The sequence below is a fragment of the Sarcophilus harrisii genome, chromosome 3, assembly GCF_902635505.1.
Source record: "Sarcophilus harrisii chromosome 3, mSarHar1.11, whole genome shotgun sequence".
Taxonomy (NCBI): domain Eukaryota; kingdom Metazoa; phylum Chordata; class Mammalia; order Dasyuromorphia; family Dasyuridae; genus Sarcophilus; species Sarcophilus harrisii.
The window spans coordinates 605,223,663-605,243,356 of NC_045428.1; the positions used below are offsets into that span (position 1 = coordinate 605,223,663).

General features: G+C 41.2%; 1 protein-coding gene and 1 long non-coding RNA gene across 5 annotated transcripts in view; one reads left to right on the forward strand and one right to left on the reverse strand.

Moving 5' to 3' along the window:
• Positions 1-16,437, forward strand: part of LOC116423058 — a 35,787-nt gene extending 19,350 nt beyond the window's left edge. Inside the window, exons 4-5 of one of the 2 annotated variants that reach the window (XR_004233543.1) lie at positions 12,877-12,927; positions 16,280-16,437. This is a non-coding gene — a long non-coding RNA (uncharacterized LOC116423058). Of the gene's footprint in view, positions 1-10,179; positions 10,317-12,876; positions 12,928-16,279 lie in introns of those variants that run through there. The other variant, XR_004233542.1, reaches the window with a different exon arrangement.
• Positions 1-19,694, reverse strand: part of LOC100914984 (zinc finger protein 454-like) — a 388,067-nt gene that overhangs the window by 4,112 nt on the left and 364,261 nt on the right. For 2 of the 3 annotated variants that reach the window (XM_031964040.1, XM_031964039.1), the window contains 2 exons: positions 10,604-10,740; positions 937-1,063 (listed from right to left, as the gene is read on the reverse strand). In XM_031964040.1, coding sequence (XP_031819900.1) covers positions 937-1,063; positions 10,604-10,740 — 264 coding nt within the window. Of the gene's footprint in view, positions 1-936; positions 1,064-10,603; positions 10,741-16,431; positions 16,559-17,002; positions 17,080-19,694 lie in introns of those variants that run through there. The other variant, XM_031964041.1, reaches the window with a different exon arrangement.

Here is a 19,694-nt window from a genome sequence, read left to right on the forward strand (position 1 = left end):
CTCTAATGAAATGTTTCACATCTCTTCAACTTTCTTATTCTTTTGGCTTTGACAGTTTTTTAGTGCTTGTAACATCATTAGCTCTCTTTTTCCCAATTCTAATATTTAAAAGGTTATTTTCCTCCTTAAATTTGTGGATCTCTTTTTCTGATTGGCTTTGTTTTCATAGTTTTCTTAATGTTTTTGGATTGCTTTTATTTTTTCCTTCTAATTGTTCCTCAGTTTCTTCTTTGGTTTTTAAAGGGCTTTATCAATTCTTTCAAGAACTCGTTTTGACCTTATGAGTATTTGACATATCTCTCTGGATGAGGTATGGCTTTTTAAACTTCCTCTGACAAGCACTACAGATCGTTTCTCCCTCTAGCTATGAGCCTGGTGATAAGTGACTCCCTTTGAAAAGGCTACAAGACTACCCAGAAAAAGAACTCTGGGAGATGACTAAAAACCATTACATTGAATTCCCAATCCCTATAGTTATGCACACCTGCATTTTTGATTTCCTTCACAAGCTAATTGTACAATAATTCAGAGTCTGATTCTTTTTGTACAGCAAAATAATGTTTTGGTCATGTATACTTATTGTGTATCTAAGTTATATTTTAATATATTTTAACATCTACTGGTCATCCTGACATTTAGGGGAGGGGGTGGGGGGGTAAGAGGTGAAAAATTGGAACAAGAGGTTTGGCAATTGTTAATGCTGTAAAGTTACCTATGTATATATCCTGTAAATAAAAGGCTATTAAATAAAAAAAATTTAAAAAAAAAAAAAAGAAAAGAAAAAAAAAAGAAAAGGCTACAAGACAAGACCAAAATGGATGGAGAGTTGGAGTCCCAGAGGACCTAGCTCCTAAGGCTGAGATGCACCAGAGTGTGCGTCCATTGCTAATTTTGGCCTGAAACTAAAACCAGGAAAAGAGAGGAAACAGTCCTTACCCAGGGATAGCAGGTTCTGAGCACTCTCCAGCATGACCTCTTTGTAGAGCTCCTTCTGAGAAGGGTCCAAGAGCCCCCACTCCTCCTGGGTGAAGTCCACTATAATGTCCCTGAACATCACCAACTCCTAAACAGTCAAGTCACATGAGTTAGAGCTGGAAGAGACTCCAGAATTCATCTATTACAAACCTCTCTCCTCAAACAGAAAGGGAGGAAACAGAAGCAGAGATGGGCTTTGCCTAAAACTCATATAACCTTTAGAGAGTCAGAGCCCACACATGAAACCAGGCATTAGGAGCCCAATGGAACACTGAGAAAAGCCTTCTTTGTTTGAAGTGACAAATGACAGTCAGGTTGGAATAATAAAAGTTGATTCAAATATCTCACTATATATTGTTTCTTTTGATGGAATTATGGAAAAGATCTGTATTCTATTAGTGAGACATGGAAATTTGGGAGAAGATAGAAGGTAACGTGACATTCCACCCCACCAGAAGCATCTTAAGTGATATATTAAGAAAATTTAAGTGTTTATGAGAAGTTCTCAAGTACTTGAGGACTGGGGAGGACTGAAAGGGGAAGGATTGAACAGTGATCACTGAGGAAAGAACAATGAAGAAGGAATGATCTGGTAAATTTCCTTACAGTCCTTATAGTCTTAGCTAGATTAAAGCATGACAAGAACTCTAAAGAGATATTATTCACAATTTGGCCTCAATTGAGTAGTATGAAATTGCTTATAGCAGCATTAACTGTTCTTATACTGAAGGACTGAAGGACATACACAGGGTATGATGGGTCATGTTCAAAAATGTCTGCTACCTTTGCTTAATGATTGTTTTCACTTGGTCATGAATATATTCATTTATTTCAATATTTGTTATAGAAAATTACAGAATTATCGAAAAATAAGAGTAACTATATGGAGAAAGGAAGTTTCATTCCTTCATTAAAAATGCAATATTTTATCAGTGCATAAGGCACTGATAGTTTGTTTCTAAAAAAGAAATCATTTCAACATTGTATAAGAACTCTAGATACTGGGGATCAGGAATAAAGAGAATGAGTCAAGAGGCAAACTCATGGCTCTCATACAAGAAAGTGCCCACGTCTGCCTTTGATATACTGGACAGCATCATCTATTTTCCAACCTGCTATGTGTAGGACCCATGTTTGGGAAATGCACTTGGCAGTTGATGTTCCTCCATTTCATTTTCTTGCAATATTTATTTTTCCCATTTTCAAAATTTCTATTATTTTGGAGCAATTCTCTTTTATACAAAAGTTTCCTCACTTTTTTCTCATTTTCACTTTCTTTAAAGCATCTGAACCCTCAGTGAATTTGTGAGAAATTATCATATGTAGTAATCTTTTCTTACTTTTTTTAGATTCCTAAGTATTTACAAAATGTTCCTTTTCACTTGGTGTTCTGACTTACAATTCTTCCTTTGGTTGTATTTATTCATGACATAAAACAATCACTACCAGAAGGTCATGATGTTGCTGATTGAGCTCTCCCTTTTTCTTGGCTGGCGCAGCTCTGGTGAGCTAAGGGAAGACGTGTCTCACCACTGGTATAGGATGTGCATATACTTATATACCAACAAAATCCAGCAGGCCTGGAAGAAAAAGAGCTCTGGGTGGGAGAGAACTCAACAGAATCTCACCCGGTGAGCGGCCCTGAGAGCGGCAAGGCCGACAAATGAAGGCCGGGAAAATGCTGGGAAATCCAGAAACTGCAGAAGGAAAACCGAGAACTCCACAGGCATCTCCCCCAGCAAGCGGCCCTGAGAGCGGCAAGGCTGACAAATGAAGGCCAGGAAATCCAGAAGCTGCTGAAGGAAAACCGAGAACTCCACAGGCTGTACCACCAGGATAGGTCGTCCGTCTCCAGGAAGCAGCATCCAATCCCATCAGAAGTAAAGTGCAATTAAAACTGAGAGAGCTGCAGGTTTCTTGGCTCAGCAAGAAGGAAGGTGAAATTCAGTTTTATGCTGACACTATACTTGGCTGTTTATTGGCCAAAGACCCCGATGCTATTAAACTACTCAGTACAGATGGGGCCACATAGATCAAGTGAGCAGGAAACAGTCATAGAGAGACGGACTGAACACTTCCATCATGTTCTCAACAGACTGTCGTCAATCAGTGCTGAAGCTTCTGACCGTTTATCTCAAGTTGAAGTCAGTGACTCCCTAGCTGAAGTTGCAACTGAAGAAGGGGTTTTGAAGGCCATTAGGCTGCTTTCTTGTGTCAAAGCATCGGATGGTGATTCTATTTCCACTGAGATTTACAAGGTAGGGGAGCGGGACAATTTTGGCCTAACAGTTAACGCCAAAAAACCCAGGTTCTCCACCAGTCAGTACCTCATCATCCACATGAGGATCTAGCAACCGCTAGCAACAGCCAATGGAAAAGTTCTCTTCCTTTGATGGGGATGTCCACACCGATAATGAGATTGACACACGTGGCCAGAGCTAGCCCAGTGTTTGGGAGGTTCTGAAAAAAAGTGTGGGAGAGATGCTAGACTGACTACCAGGCTAAAGATGTCTAGAGCCTTGTGCTGACCTCATCGTAGTCTTCCTGTGAAACCTGGACTGTTCCTCAGTACCACACTAGGAAATGGAATCGCTTCCATTTGAATTGTCTTAGGAAGATCTGGCAGGATAAGGGACTGGACCCTGAGGTCCTTTCTGATATAATTCTTCCCCTAAGAAATGCTTTGGCTGCACGCCATAACTTTTGGGACGTCGTCTCATTATTGTCATTCTCTTGGATGAAATGTTTAATTGTGTCTATGTTCTGTTGTTTCACCCACTCGTTCTTTAGGATGAGATTTATTTACCGGCTCTGCTGCGGAGAGCACAACTCTGTTGGGCCAGCCACATTGTTCGAATGCCAAATGTATGCTTGCCAAAAAAGATTATTTTATGGAGAACTCACACAGGGTAAACGCTCACAAGGGGGTCACTCTCAAGGTCTCTCTTAAAGAACTTTAGAATAGATGGTATGACATTGGAGACACTGGCACAGGACCACCCAGCTGTGCTCTGTGAACAAAAGAGAATTAGCTCAGAAGAAACACAAGATGCACAAAGTTAGAGAATCCAGCCCAAGTGTTAATAGGGACTATTTGTGTCGGTCTGTGGCGGAGCATTCCGAGCTTGTATTGATCTGATTGGACAGTTGGACACCCTATAACTCCACTAACAGAGTGATATCACATTGGTCTCCTTTGAGAAGGAAACCAGCAAATTCTCCATTCTTTTTTCTTAGTTTGCAAGTATAATTAAGTGCAAATTTCTACATCTCTTTAATGTTTAAGATAATCTTCCACTTTGGAGAAGTAAAAGTTTTCTATTAAAGTATTCTTCATACAAGTGGGAAGAAAAAGCTTGTAAAGGGACTTTAGAGAAGTTTTCCTCCATATTTTGGGAAGGGGGTGCTTTTTACTAAGAAATTTAGCATCCATACTAAGGAAGAAGGTTCTATTAAGAAACAAATAGAAACCTCTTTAAAAAAAATAACAGTAACTCTACATATACTTTAGTAAAAAGGCTAGAAAAGGTGAACCCAAAAAGGTCTTTATTTTAAACAAGTAAATAGAATATTAGAAAAATTAGGTATGATAGCTCTCTGGAGAAAACTGAATGGTGACAGAAAGAAGTATACTTTCTTCTCAGCAGTTCATGGAACCTACACAAAAATTGACCATATATTAGGACATAAAGACCTCAAAATTAAATGCAGGAAGGCAGAAATAGTAAATGCTTTCTTTTCAGATCACAATACAATAAAAACTACATTCAACAAAAAGTTAGGTGTTAAATAGATCAAAAAGTAATTGGAAACTAAATATTTTAAACAAGGACTTTCCTAAAAAGCACAGGGAGGAAAATTTTGCTCAAGTGTGGTTGTCAAAGCATAAGAAATCTTTATTTTCCTTAAAAGTGCATTCTGGAGTCAAGAGCACCAACCCTAGATTTGGGGGGATCTGACTTCAAACATTTGACAATTACTAGTTTTTTAATCCTAAGCAAGGCACTTGAGCTTGGCCTTGCCAATGACAACGAAAAAAATACCTTTAAATGGCTAGACCAATTGACAAATGCTGTTTTGATAAAATTGTGAATATGTTTTTATAAGGACTAAATAGGAAAATTAATCTTAGCCTACCAGCAAGATCACAGTTGTCTGAGATTGTCTTAAATTGTTGACAGATAAGATCCCAAGAAATTTTGAAGAAATTCAAGTGGGTTTCAATGCTGTGTCAGATCTTGTTGTAAATTCTGAGGGTGTGTCCCTTTTGTGAATGAGAGAACTAAGTTTGGGAATAGTGGGTTGATTGCAGCAGATAAAAGGGACCTTATACAATTAGAGAGATTTTTATGCTATAAACCAGGACCATTGATGAAAGAGGTTTACCCCTCATACATTGGGAAATCTATGCTGTCATATGGGATCTTTGCACTAATCTGTGCCAAAAGGTGCTTCCAAGCATTTGTTTTGTTCTATGCTTTTTTTCTCTGGTCTACTTAACCAAGGGGGAAAGAGGGAAAGGGAGGAAGAGTAAAAACTTCCAGAAGTCTTCCCTCTTTTATCTCCATATTCAAATATTGACTGAATTAGAAGTTGTAGAGATGAAAGACTAATAACAAATTTTAAAAGTCATAATTAGGTAATGAATGGGTCAATTCTCTACTGGAAATATCTAAAATAGGATATGAAAATTTTGTTAGCATTTTAATGAGCTTTTGCAGTATTAGCAAACTTTGTAATTTTTTTAAAAAAAAGAAAAGATCAACAAATCATTCTAAAAGACTTAAAGTGACTTGTATTTTTCTTTTTAAAAAAATTTTCATAGCATTTTATTTTCCCAAACACATGTAAAGATAGTTTTCAAAATTCTTTTTTTAAGACTTTGATGTTCCAAATTCTTTCCCTCCCTTCTTCAAGAGAGCAAACAATCTAAGTTGAATATGTGCGATTCTTTTAAACATATTTCCATATTTGTCATGTTGTACAAGAAAAATCAGTTCAAAAGAAAAAAATAAAAACAAACACAAAAAGGTGAATGGGTATTTTTAAAACTTTTATTTTATTTTAATAGTCAAATATTTTTCCAATTACATGAAAAGAGAGTTTCCATTTTTGTAAAATTTTGAGTTCCAAATTTTTTCCCCTTCCATCTTTCTCTTACTTCTACATTCCCCAAGACAGTAAGCAATCTGAGATAGGTTATACATGTGCAATTATTTTGAACATATTTTCAAATGAGTCACATTGGGGAAAACCACAAGAAAGAAAAAAAAAATACAACAGAACAAAACAAAAAAAAGGTGAAAACTCTAAGCTTCAATTCACATTCACTCTCCATAGCTCGTTCTCTCTGGATGTGGATGGCATTTTCCCTTCAAAATCTATTGGAATTATCTTGGATCAATGTATTGCTGAGAAGAACTAAGTCTTTTATAGTTGATCATCATAATCTTGCTGTTACTGGAGACAATGTTCTCCTGAGTCTATTCACTTTTATAAAATTCATTTTTTTTTTTTTTTTTTTTGGAAGGCAATGGGGGTTAAGTGACTTGCATATCTCTTAAGTATCAACTATCTGAGGTCTGATTTAAACTTCCATTCTCCTGTGCTCCATCCACTGCACTGCCTAGCTGCCCCTAGTATTTTTGTTGTTGTTGTTGCTGAGATAATTGGGGTTAAGTGACTTGCCCAGGGTCACACAGCTAAAAAGTGTTAAGTGTCTGAGGCCAGATTTAAATTCAGGTCTTCCTGACTTCAGAGCTGCCCCCTGCCCCAAGTAGTTTAGTGAACTTTTGAGGTACCAGCAAGCTTTGTAAAGTTTAATAAGTAAAATTGGATAGATCAGTTACTTCATAAAAAGAATTTTTAAGTGACTAGTTATTAATTTTAAAGCTGCAGTTTAAATTTTAAAATACACGTCTATTGGTCGCCATCTAGGGAAGGAAATACAGAAAAGAAAAAGAAATGTATATGATAATTTTATCCTCTATTTCAAAGGAACAGCATGTTGTGTTTCGTCGATTTATAGTTTGATGAGCCATCATCTCTGCAATCTCTTTCAGCTTCCCGTCAGCAATACCTGGGTATGGGTAGGGTACATGGCGGGGTGTTAGGGGGTCTCAAACGTAGTCTGCATCATCCTTTCTCTGTCTCCTTTGGGGTGCTCTTGGAACTTGTAGAAAGCATGGCCCCGGCTCTCCACACCCCTCCAGGTGGTGACTACTCCATGTTCAATGGGGTATTTCAGGGTCAGAACTCCTCCCCAGCTCTCAGCCTAATCCCCCACTGAGTCTTCTTCCCGGCCCTCACCCACAATCACACCCTGATGTCCAGGTTGCCCATAATGGTAGCATAGATGCCAAGGAGCACTGCCTCCTTCATATGCTGACTCTGCCCACTCTGGAGCCAGGGTCAGCAATGAGATCCTCATCCATGGGAAGCTTTAAGGTGCCAAGTTGAAACTCCTAAGAGGGAAGACATGGAAGGGATCTAGAGAAAAGGAGGAGGCTTGGGCCAGCCTACAGAAGGAGCTCTCTCTCGGCTTTCCGAGAATCCTGAAAGCCATCTCCAAGAGCCAAGAATTTAACCTAGGAAATACTGCAGAACAGAGTGACGGTGTCTCATTAAGTGCCTGCAATGACTCCGTACTCAGTGTTTCTACGCTGGGCTGAGATGTCATTAACGTGATTGCTATTAGAGTGAATGATTTTCTCTCCACCATGTTTTGAAAATGCATTCTGTTGAATGTTTTTCTCTTGTATTATAACTTAAAACAACCACCTGTTCAGGCAGGTTAAATTTCATCTTAATGCTGTTGGATCATAAATGCGTCTATTATATATATAGTGTGACAAAATGTTTTAAAACAATGAAATATATTTTGTGAGAAAATAATGCTACTGCTGGGAGAAAAGTACAGCCAAGTCCTCTTGTTCAAGGCTCTCAGCAGTCCCGCCAGACGTGTCTTGGGATGCTCTAGTGCTGCCATTTCAGGAAGCGGGCCCTCTCTCAGCCAACGTGGGAGTGTTGTAGATCACAGCTTAAGTCATTAGTGAGTTTATCAGCAATCATTTAGAAATTATGATCTATCCGTGAGTGTACAGGAAGGTCCCCGCTCTATATCACACTCAGGATGGGCCATTTGTGCCGCCTGCTCCTTAGCCACCATTCGGCCATCCTGCTTCTCCGCCATCCCCCTGAGGACCCAGGGGAGAAAAGCTTTTCATCTCCTTTTGGCGAGCTGTACCCTGAAGCCCGTCTGCAGGGACTGGTGGGAGTAGGGATGGAGGGAATTCACGACAATTTTTCTGACAAAAGATCTCAATCCTCAAATACATAGGAAACTGAGTCCAAGTGATTCTCTCATTGATAAGTAGTCAAAGGACATGAATTGGCAGTTTTCAAAAGATATTACAGGCATCTACAGAAATATTGAAATAGTTCTAAATCACTGTTGATTACACAAATGCAAATTAAAACAACTTGGGGCTACATCAAATAGGCTGAAAGAAAATAAAAAGGAAAAGAACAAAAGTTGAAGAGAATGTGGAAAAACGACAACTGATACACTCTTGGTAGGAATATGAACCGGTCTACCATTCTGGAGAGCAATTTGGCACTATGACCAAGGGGCAATCAAATAACTCATACCTGCTGACTAAGCACCAAGAAAGACCAAAGAAAAGAGGGGGAAAAAACCTTAATGTACAGTATTAGTATTCATAACTGTACTTTTGGGGATGGCAAAGAATGAGAAATTGAGGGGATGCTCAGCAGTGGGAAGAATGAGTCAGTTACGGTATCTGACTGGGATGGAACAATAGTACCTTATGTGACATAAAGAGCAGAGTCTTTCAGAAAGACTGATATGAACTCTTAAAAAGTAAAGCGTGAAGAAGCAAGAGACCACTGCACAACGTTGTATGATGACCAACTCTGAATAATTTCTTTTTCTGATGAATTATCCAAGATAATTTCAAAAGATTTAGGATGGAAATGCTATCCACAGGAAGATAGAGTATGGATGGAATTGGAAACATATTTTTCTTGCTCCCCTACCTCCTTCCCACCCCCACTCCCCCCTCGGCATGGTAATGCTGTCCATGGTTTCATATATATAATAGGTGTTGTATTGTTGCCTTAACATTAAGCCAGTGACAGATGGGAGGGAAGGCAAGGATTCAGAACTCAAAATTTCTTTTTTCTTTTAGTTTCCTATATTAATTTCTTTTTTCACTTTTGGAAAATCGCCCACATTTCATTACAATCAAAAGGTTTCTCTCCCGTGTAGACTCTCGGATGTCTAGCAAGATAGGACCTATTTCTGAAAGTCATCTACAATGAATACATTAGAAAAGTTTCTCTACGCTGTGGATTCTCTCCTGTAGCAAGGTAGGAGCTTGAGATTTAAGTCTTTCAACATTAATTATTTAAAAAGTTTCTATCTTCTGTGGATTCTCTGATGTTTAACAAAAGTGAACCTCTGTGCGAAAGCCTTTCCACACTGATTACATTCAAAAGGTCTCTCTCCGGTGTGTCCTCTCTGATGCTGAACAAGACTGGACCTATGTCTGAAAGCCTTTCCACACTGAAGACATTCAAAAGGTTTCTCTCCAGTGTGGACTCTCTGATGTTCAGCAAGAGTGGACCTCTGGGTGAAAGCCTTTCCACAGTGACTACAGTCAAAAGGTTTCTCTCCATTGTGAATTCTCTGATGCTTAATGAGACTGGACGTCTCTGCAAAAACCTTTCCACACTGATTACAAGCAAAAGGCTTCTCTCCAGTATGGATTCTCTGGTGTTTTGTAAGACTAGACCTCTGTGTGAAAGCTTTTCCACAGTGGCTACATTCAAAAAGTTTCTCCCCAGTGTGGATTCTCTGGTGTTCAACGAGAGTGGACCTGTATCGGAAAGCCTTCCCACAGTGAAGACATGCAAAAGGCTTCTCTCCGGTGTGGACTCTCTGATGTAGAGCGAGATTGTTTTTCCTTGCAAACGTTTTTCCACATTTATCACATTCATAAGGTTTCTCTTCAGGGTGAATTCTCTGAAGGTCAGTAAGGAGGGATCTATAGCAGAAAGCCTTCCCACATTCAGTACATTTATAAAATTCCTCCCCAGGAGGAATCTCCTGGGCTTGCCCAAGATCAGATTTCCAAGCAAATGCCTTCCCACACTGATCACATGCATATCTTTTCCTTCCAGGGCGAACTCTAGCATGGTACGGAAGAGACGAGTGATGGACTGAGGTTGTATCGCTATGTTCCTCAGACTCCTTTGTACTGTTAATTGGCTGATGACTAATGAGCCTAGATTTCTGACTCAATGCCTTTCCACCTTGATGACTTACAAAAAACCTTCCTCCAGTATCACTTTCCTGACACCTACTGAGGTCTGAACTCCTGCTAAAGGTCATATCCCATTGATTATCTGGACACCTCTGCATTTCAGGAGGTTGCTCATGGGCCTGAAAAAACCCTACCTGTTCAGTAAAGCCTTTGCTATATTTCTGATCCTGAAAACAATCATTCCCTGAGGTAATTTTCTTACACTGATTTAGGATTAAAGACTGAATGAATCTCTTTCCAATTTCATCAAATTCAAAGGCGCTCTTTGGATTTTTATCTACCTTGATATTAGACTCATGGATTTCTCTCAACTTGAAGTCACAGGGACCATCACTCATGACTCTCTGCAGGTCACATTCTTCCACAAAAGTCCCCAGCTTTCTAGTCAACTCATTTACTTGGACTCTGGTCTCTTCATCTGAAACAAACAAACAAACATTTATACACACATGTACAGACACATGAAATGATATAGTGAAATATATGTATAAGCACATATATTTATGGATACAAAAGTATATACATTCATAATAAAAGCAATAGTAATGGTTACTGGAGACTTAGGAAGCTCATGGCCAATGTAAAAGCAAGAAAACTTCATGCCTGGACTGTAAGAACAAACATTGGCATTAAACAGAATGTCACTGTTAAGGAGAAGAGATGAACAGGATGTGAGAGTGACCAAGGAGATGTGCATGACAGAGGGCCGGACCCATCATGGATGCACTCACTCAGAACTAAACGTTCACATTCCACAAAAGCAGCATTCACAAGGCAGAGTGCCCACCAGACTGGGAGTTGAGTCTGTGGCTAATTTGGAGGGAAAACTCCAATACTGGAGCAGAAAAGGAGTGGGCAGCTCCCACAAATTTGCTGTAGAGTGCTGCATTTACTCATCTGGGTCAGAACACTTTCAGATATCTGAATTGGTTGGATGAAAATGATGGGGAAATTCAGAAAGCACCCAGCAAAAAATGAGAACACTCCAGGCCCTACCAACAGGGTACTTCATCCAGCTCCAAGGCAGCACATAATTCTATCAAAAGGTAAGTGCGAGCAAAATGTAAAGAGAACCTGCTTACAGGATTCTGGGCTTGGTAAGAGGGCAAAAGAAATTCAGTTTGGTGCTGATGGTAACTCCAAAGCACTTTTATGGTGCTCTGAAAGCTGTTTAGAACCCTAACCCTAACCCTAACCTATCCAGTCATGTTGGAACTACATTGATTAGTGATTAGGACATTATCCTGGAAAGGACTGACCACTTCCATAGTTTTTCAAGAGATGGAAGCCACTAGCCATTTATCATTGGTTCTCAGTCCCTCTCTAGCCATTCCCCTATTGAAGGGCATCCCTGCAATTTCATCAGTTTTTGGTACCAAAAAGAGAGCTGCCATAAATATTTTGCAATATAAGTTCTTTTCCTTTTTTCTTCATCATCTTGGGAAATATAGCTTACAGAGGCACACACATGAAAAAAAAATTATTGAACTAAATAACAAAATAAGGAAAAATAGGATAGAAAAAAGACAGACAGAAAAAAGGAAATAAAAAACCAAAACACTGTCATGTGCTCAGCAGAACATCAGGAAGTATTAAAAATATATCATAATAGATTTCCATTTTAAGAAGCCATATGTCATAATAGAAGAAACTATTTTCACATATGTCCATCTTTTCTTTGCTTCCTTGTAGATTATTCTTTTGTCCTCTGCTGAGCACTATTATTCTTTTTCCCCTTTCATCTCCCCATCTGCCCTACATATATATATCTGTAAATGTGCGTATGTGTGTGTGTATATATATATATATATATATATGCACAAATATATATATGTATATTCACACACATCCACAGATATATATATATATATATATACACATGTACATAGACTTACATGCATATACACCCACAGATACTCAGACACATATGTACAGATGCATTTTCTTGTAGGCAAACGTATCAAAAACAATAGCAACATGGTTGACACATAATGTAGATTTCTTTCTTCCTTGAATCTTTTATTTTTTTTCTAGTAAATTCTGCACCTGATTCTTGTTGTAGATTTTCTTTATATCTCTTATTTCCTCTCCCTGATGACTCTTCGGCTCCTTAACTTGACTTACTATTACTTAATTTCCACCCACCCCTGGATCCCTCCTTTATCCTCCTAGCACCTCCTTTTGTACCCCACTTTGTCCTATGTCATCCTTCCCCCCCTTTATCCCTTTCCCTTGTCCCACAGCCATTACTCTACATGCCCTTCTATATCATTTACCCTTGCCCATTATACTTTACCCCTCATCCCACTGCCATAAATCTATATATCCTTCTAGAGCCCACCTCATCCTATTCTCTCTCCTCTTATTTCTTTATAGATTTTTGGAGGGTGCTATACCCTGCATGGTATGTATGGAGTGTTGCCATTTAATCCATTCCAGATATAAACTGCTTTTCAGAACAATGAGCCCTCCTCTCCCCTCTAATGCCTCTGAGTCTTTTCTCATACTGCACTTCATTTGTATATTAAAATTACTTTTTTTTCCCTTTTCCTAGACTTTTGTAGAATCAGATCATCCTCAACACTGCCCCAATCCATCTTTTGAGGTATGCAATTACTGATGTTAACCTTAAGCATATAGTATACATTTCCATGTAAAAAACAATTTGTCCATGTTTTAAGTTCCTTGAAATTAATCTTATGTTAAATTTTCTATTATTAGTTTGATTGAAAGTTCTGAAAATGTATAAATTTGTTGAATGTCCATTTTTTTCATTCAATAATTATGGATAATTTTGCTAGATAGGATATTTTTGGCCCCAGGCCTAGTTTTTTGATTGCGAGTATATATGATTGCAGGACCTGAGGTCTCTTACTGTGGCTGCTGCTAAGTCCTGCACAATTCTATTTGTGGCTTCAGAGTATTCTAATTGTTTTTTTCTTGTTTCTTGAAAAATTTTCTCTTTGATCTGGGGGGTTTCAAAATTTGGCAATAATAATACTATGTGTTTTCTACAAAGGATCTCTTTGAGGTAGTGATCAGTGGATTTTTTTCTATTTCTACTTTCATCTCATATTCTATTACTCTAGGACAATTTTCTTGGATTATTTCTTGCATTATTGTATCAAAATTCTATTTTTGGTCGCAGCTTTCAGGAAGTTCAATTATTTTTATATTTTCTCTTCTTGATCTGTTCTCTAGATTTCTTATTTTTCTCATGTTCTATTCTGTTCTATTTTTCCACTTTTTATATTGTTTTGTAATTTTTTGTAACTTCACTGGCTTTCCCTTGCCCGATTCTAATTTTAGTCTTAAAACTGTATCTCTTTTTCTACTTGGTTAATTTTTTAAAATATAATAGTGTTTTCTAAGATGGGTTTTCATTTTTTCTTAAAAATTTCCTCAATCTCTCTCATTTGATTTTCAAAGACTTTTTTTTTTTGAGTTCTATAAATTCTCTCTGGGCAAGAGCCATTACTCTTTGGGGAAAAAGGTTTTTTTACATCAGTGTTTTCCTCTGAAGATGAACCTGTCTTCCCTCCTCACATAATAAGTTACTCTGATTGGGTTCATTCTTCTTTGCCTTTTTTTTTTTTTTTTTTTTTTTTTTTTTAAAGAAGTGTTAGTGTAAGCACCTCTAATCCTGGAGTGGGGAGTTGATGCCTTCAGCTGCACTTCAGCTCCCTCCTCTGACCTGGAACTGCAAGTTTTATATACATTTTTTGAGTAAATGTCATTGTGTTTTGTTTTTTCAAACAGTTTTAAGGAAAAATCATTCATTCTTATTCTTTCAAATATTTTTTAAAATAAAAATGAGTGCTGTGTTTTATCAAGATTTTTTTCTAGCTGTTGACAATCATATCATTTGTTATTTTAATTATTGATGTAATTATGTGAATAATTTTACTTCTATGAAACCATTCCTGCTTATGAAACTCAATTGGGAACAAAGTACAATCTTTATAATATACAATTGTCATTTTTTAACTAATGTTTTATTTAGGAATTTTGCATCCATGTCCATTAATGAAATTTGTCTATAATTTTCTCTCTTTATTCTTTGTAGCAATACTACATTTGCTTTGTGAAAGGAGGCTGGTGATAGCCTTCTTTGCCTATTATTCCAAATCACTTATTTAGTATTGGAATTAATTGGCCTTTTAATGGTTGGTAGAATACCCTGGTAACTATGTCTACTCCTGGTACATTTTCCTTAAGAAGCTCAATATTCTGTTTCTTCTTCTGGGAAGCCTATGAGAATACGATTTCAGCACTGCCATCCCTCTACCACCATTTGTTTCCTCCAAATCAATTTTTTCAGGACTTGTTTATTAAGAATAATTCCTCCATTTTACCTCTCCCTACTCAATTTTATTCTTTAGAATCAATTCATCAACCTGAAATTAGCCCAAGTTTGCTTTTAGCTGAACAAGTATTAATGAGATTGTAAGACTACCAATAACATTTTCACTTATAAAAAGCAAACAGTTTGACATCATTCGGACCCTTTGGTGTTTTACCTTATGCTTCTTTCACATCTTCAATGTGCAATTTTTCGATGAGTATGGGGTTTTTTCTCATAAATCCCTCAGCGTCTTTCAGCTCATGATATGTACATTGTTTGTAATTCAGGACTATGCGAAGATTTTCTGGACAAGTTATTTTTTCATCACAATCCCAGCTACCTTGGTCTATAAAATACAATGCCCCAAGCTATGGTCTCTTAAATATAGAAACTGCTAAATCTTGTGTTATCCTCACTGTGGCTCCATAGTATTGAAATAGTTACTTTCTTGATGCTCCTAGATCTCTCCTTAATCTTGGAGCTTTGATACTTTCTGAAATTCTCCCGAGTTTTCATTTTCAGATTCTAGCTGTTAAGTTATTTACTTCCTTGACTTTTGGGATCTCCTTGACTTTCTTTTCACAATTTTCTTGACTTTTCTAGGGTAACTCATTTTTTTCCCTAAGTTTTCTCAGTCTCCTTTATTTGACTTTTGAACTCCTTTTTAAGTTCATTGAAGAACTCTTCTGGGGGCTGGTGACCATTTGACACTTGTTTTTGTAGTAGGAGTAGCTTTTTAAACTTCACTTTCTCTTTTTGACAATGAACCCAGATTGCCTTAACCCCCCCACAGGAGCTATTATATTCATGTTCTTTCTCCTTTGCCACCTCATTTTTATTTTTACTTTTTTTAAATTCTAAGTCCTGTACTATTATTATTGTCAGCTCTCTAGTCCTGATTTTGGGGGGAAAATAGCCCAGACTCCAGGTCCTTCTCACGTCATTTGCAGAGGTCTCTCAGGGCCCCAACCCTGGGTACTCCCCCGTATCTCCGAGTCGAGTCCAGGCCAGGGCCCCCAGCCACATTGTCCCAGCACAGGGTCTCTGTTCTCCTACAAGTGACCACAGCCAGCAGGGTCCCTGCCCCCCTTGCGCCACCTCCCTCTCCCCCCAGCTGTGGGCTGGTTCTTTCTTGGCCAAGGCCACAGGCTGAGAATGAATTTGCTCAGCACAACAGGCCCTGTTCTAATCATAACCCCGGGCCCTTCCTTCTTCCCTTTCTAAGTCCATCACCCACCCACCCCCACAGTCCCAGAGGGGAAAGCTGCCCTAAGGTCTGCTCTTCCTGGACTGAGCAGAATCTCCCTGCAGGTGTTGGCCCTTCATGTGGGCCCAACTTCCACCCTAGGGTCCTGTCCAGGTGTTTCAGCAGCACAAATTCTGGACTTTGAACCCCCTCTGCTGGTCCCAGGTCATGTTCAGATGGTTTTTTCTTGTGTTTTTGGCACTCTGGGAGAGCCAAGCACCCCCTGCCTTATTCTCCCATCTTACCAGAATCCCCTTCCATGGTTTTTAGAGTGATGTTTTCAGTGAATTTGTCAGACACCCGGCCTAGGGATGAACAAGGTAACAAGGTCAGCCCCCTGACTGATGGCCACTGTTTGAACTTCAGGCCACAAGCCAGGACCCCAGTGGATCGAGAGCTGGTGCTTGAGGATGAGGGTGCACTCAGTGGGGCCTTCTGAGATGCTTCAGAGAAGGGATCCCTTCTCTGCCACAGGGCCTGATGATGAACACCAACAAAAGAGAGGAAACAGTCCTTACCCAGGGACAGCAGGTTCTGGACACTCTCCAGCATGACCTCCTTATATAGCTCCTTCTGAGAAGGGTCCAGGAGCCCCCACTCCTCCTCGGTGAAGTCCACAATAATGTCCCTGAATGTCACCAACTCCTAAACCATCAAAAGTCACTTGATTTAGGGCCAAGAGGCACAATTCATCTCGTCCAACCCTCATCACCTTAAAAGAGGAAACTGAAGAAGGGATGGGATTTGCCTAATACTCAGAGAACCTTTAAGAAGGTCAGAGCCAAGAGCTGAAAAAGTCAGTAAGAGCCCCAGGGGAATATTGGGGAAAGCATTTTCTATTCGAAGTGATTATTATGTCTGGAATAAAAAAAAGCTGGAAAAATGTCTTACTAGACGGCTGCTCACGGTGGAAAGGGACTCAGAGAGCCCTGGTCTGAGGGGCAAGAATTGGGCAGTGCCAAGAGGTCAATTCCTGCCCTGCTGCCAGCCCTGCCGGACCCCCTCCCTCTGGCAGGAGGAAACTTCCTGGGCTCCCTTGGACGCCCCCTAGGCTGATGCTGCTCAGCTCTGGGCAGGGACTGCACTCACCTGGGACAAGGGGCTCTGGCTGCCAGGGGCCATGTCTCTGGTTCTGGGCTTGGGTCCTCTGCCAGCCGGGCTGGGGAGGGAGGCCGGGGTCTGAGGCTTCTCTGCCCAGGCTGGATGCGGACCTGCAGAAGGAAAGAGATTTCAGGACAGGGACGGTGGGGAGAGGCTGCACCCCAGGAGGAGGCCGAGAAATCTCAGAGAAGGAGGCAGGGAGGTCTGAGAGAGGAGATAGAGGCAGAGAGATGGCACTCCCAGAGCTTCTGCTTCCAGCCCTCTTCCTATAGGTGTGTCCTCCTAATCCCAAGGGCCCCGCCCAGACCTGCATTTTCGGAAATGAGCCCTTGCTGCCCTCACCTCCTCCCAGGTTTTCAAATCTCTGCAGAATTAGAATTCCACCTGGGGGCCACACCTACCTGGCAGATCCCCTCCCCCATCCCCGTGCACCTCTCCTGCCGTCCCACCCCCTCCTCAGCAAGTTCTCTGGCGCTTGTAGCTCCTTCCTCACTGGGCTATCTCTATCCTCCCTCCCTTCAGGCTCTTCCAGCCATTCCCCCTCCCCAAGGCTCCTCCATCCCGGAAACCTTTGCCCCCTGGGCCAGAGCTGCGCCCTCTGTACCCCGTCCTAACCCTGGGGCCCTTTCCCTACGGTCTCCTGGATTTCCTGAGATCTCTCACCTGATGTCAACCTGACCCCAGGCAGGAGCTGGGCCCGGGAGGCCCCGGGGCACATGGGCCCAGCCCCCATTACACACCTCTACCCACTTGCACAAACTTTCCCGTCTCCCTCCATGTCTAGGGGTTGGTCGGGTACCTGATTAACCACCTGGGGGGCCCTGATTCCCCTCATGAGAAGGGGGGGGGGGGGGGGGCCGAGAGCAGAGCACGTGGGTCCTGAGGCCCAAGGATGGCAGGGGATTGGGAAGGAGGCCGGGGGATGGAGGGGGAGGTCACACAAAGCTCAGGGTCCTTCGTGAAGCCTCGGGCTTTTGGTTTTACTCTCAGGAAGGGCGGCCCCCACCCTCCAGGACCTTTTCCAGCCGCGGGGAGGGGCGGGCTGGGAGGGGCTCAGCTCGGGGAGCAGATTGACACTCACCGTCCAGGTCGCGGAGCAGGCGCACAACTTAGTTCTTGTTACCTCTAGTGGAGAGGAAAGGGGAAGATTGGGGTGGAAAAATAAACCCAGAGTGCACAGACACCCACAACGTGGCAGCCGGAACGCGCACACATTCGGGGATCCCCTCTGGGGCCGGCATCCACGCCCAAGGTCGCCATTGGCGGTGGGCCGAGGAAAGGGTAAGCAGATGGGGCATCCACCGGATACAAGGGCCGAGATCTGGGAGGGGGGTGGGCCTTGGGCAGCACAGATTGGGGGGAGGATCATTAGCATTGCATGGTCCCCAGGGAATCCTTTCAAAGAGCCCAAGTCCAAAAGAAGGTTCTGATTTGTATTTTAGGAGTAATAACAAAGGGACTGCCGAGGATCTTGGCTTTCCAAACTGGGAACAATTTCTAGGGGAAATACTAGGGGAGCTGGAGGAATCCGGAGGGGTGAAGTTTCCGCCCCCCAACAGCAGCTCCTGCTCCTCCTCCCAAAAGGGGACAAAAGAGGGGCAGGAATGAAGCCCCGGAAAAGAAAGGGGACAGAGAAATGGAATTCTGGCGTCCAGGAATAGTTGAGAGAAGGAAGGAATAACAAATACTAATCCAATTGGATGGAGGAAGGGCCAGAGGTGGGGGAAGGGGCCTTGCCACAACCTTCCGGATCACCTGGTCCCTTGCCTACAGAGTTTAAACATACCTGGGTTCCCCCATCATCAAGGAAACCTTCATTAAACCTTCACAAGGACAAGGCAAAGTTAAGCCTGAAAACCCAAAGGAATTGGTTTGGTTCTTTGGGTGAGAGCGTCATGATTTCTTGAATAGGAGTCAACTGATCTGCCAAAGGATCTACCCTTGTGAAAAAAGGAGTTTAGTTGCTACCATCAACTATAAATCAAACGTGGATTGGGAGGGAAGGTTGGTTTAGAAACTGCATTGTAATTCTAGTCTATTACAGAATCCGATCAATCTCGGAATGTACAAGGCACCTAGTTTTCAGCTTTGTTGGGGGAATTAAAGAATTCTAAAATACGTAAGATATTGGCTTATTATAATTATATGCTAATTAATACTAGCATATTACTAATTTTAATATATTTATTAACCTTTTTTCCAGAGAAGGGAGGCCTCACGGAGAAAACTTTTCCACGGAAGGGGAAATTCGCTGGTGTTCAAAGCTATCCTTAGCTATCACTGGGGTTGGGAGATGATTTCTGGAGAGAAAACAAAGCTGTTTTCCGAATGACATCTTCTAGAGATGTTGAAGCGGAATTTGGGGATAGTCCCAGCACTAGGTAGAAATCTGGAGCTGGATGCATCCATTCAAAAAAGTTCCTTTCCAAGCTAATACACTCCACGAGATATCGAGAGGTGGGACTGTAGGTCAGGGACGGGTGTGCGGAAGAGAAGGCGGAGAAAACGGAGAAATTGAGAAGCGAAACACAAGCGCCCCAGCCCCAGAGGAAAATGGCACTTCGCAGTTTATCGGGGTGAATTCATCCCAGTGGGGCTCCAGCCTGATCTTGGTTTAAAATCAGTACGTTGGGAGTCGGAGTAGGGAAAGACCCCCAGTCTTCCCTACCTCCACCCCGGG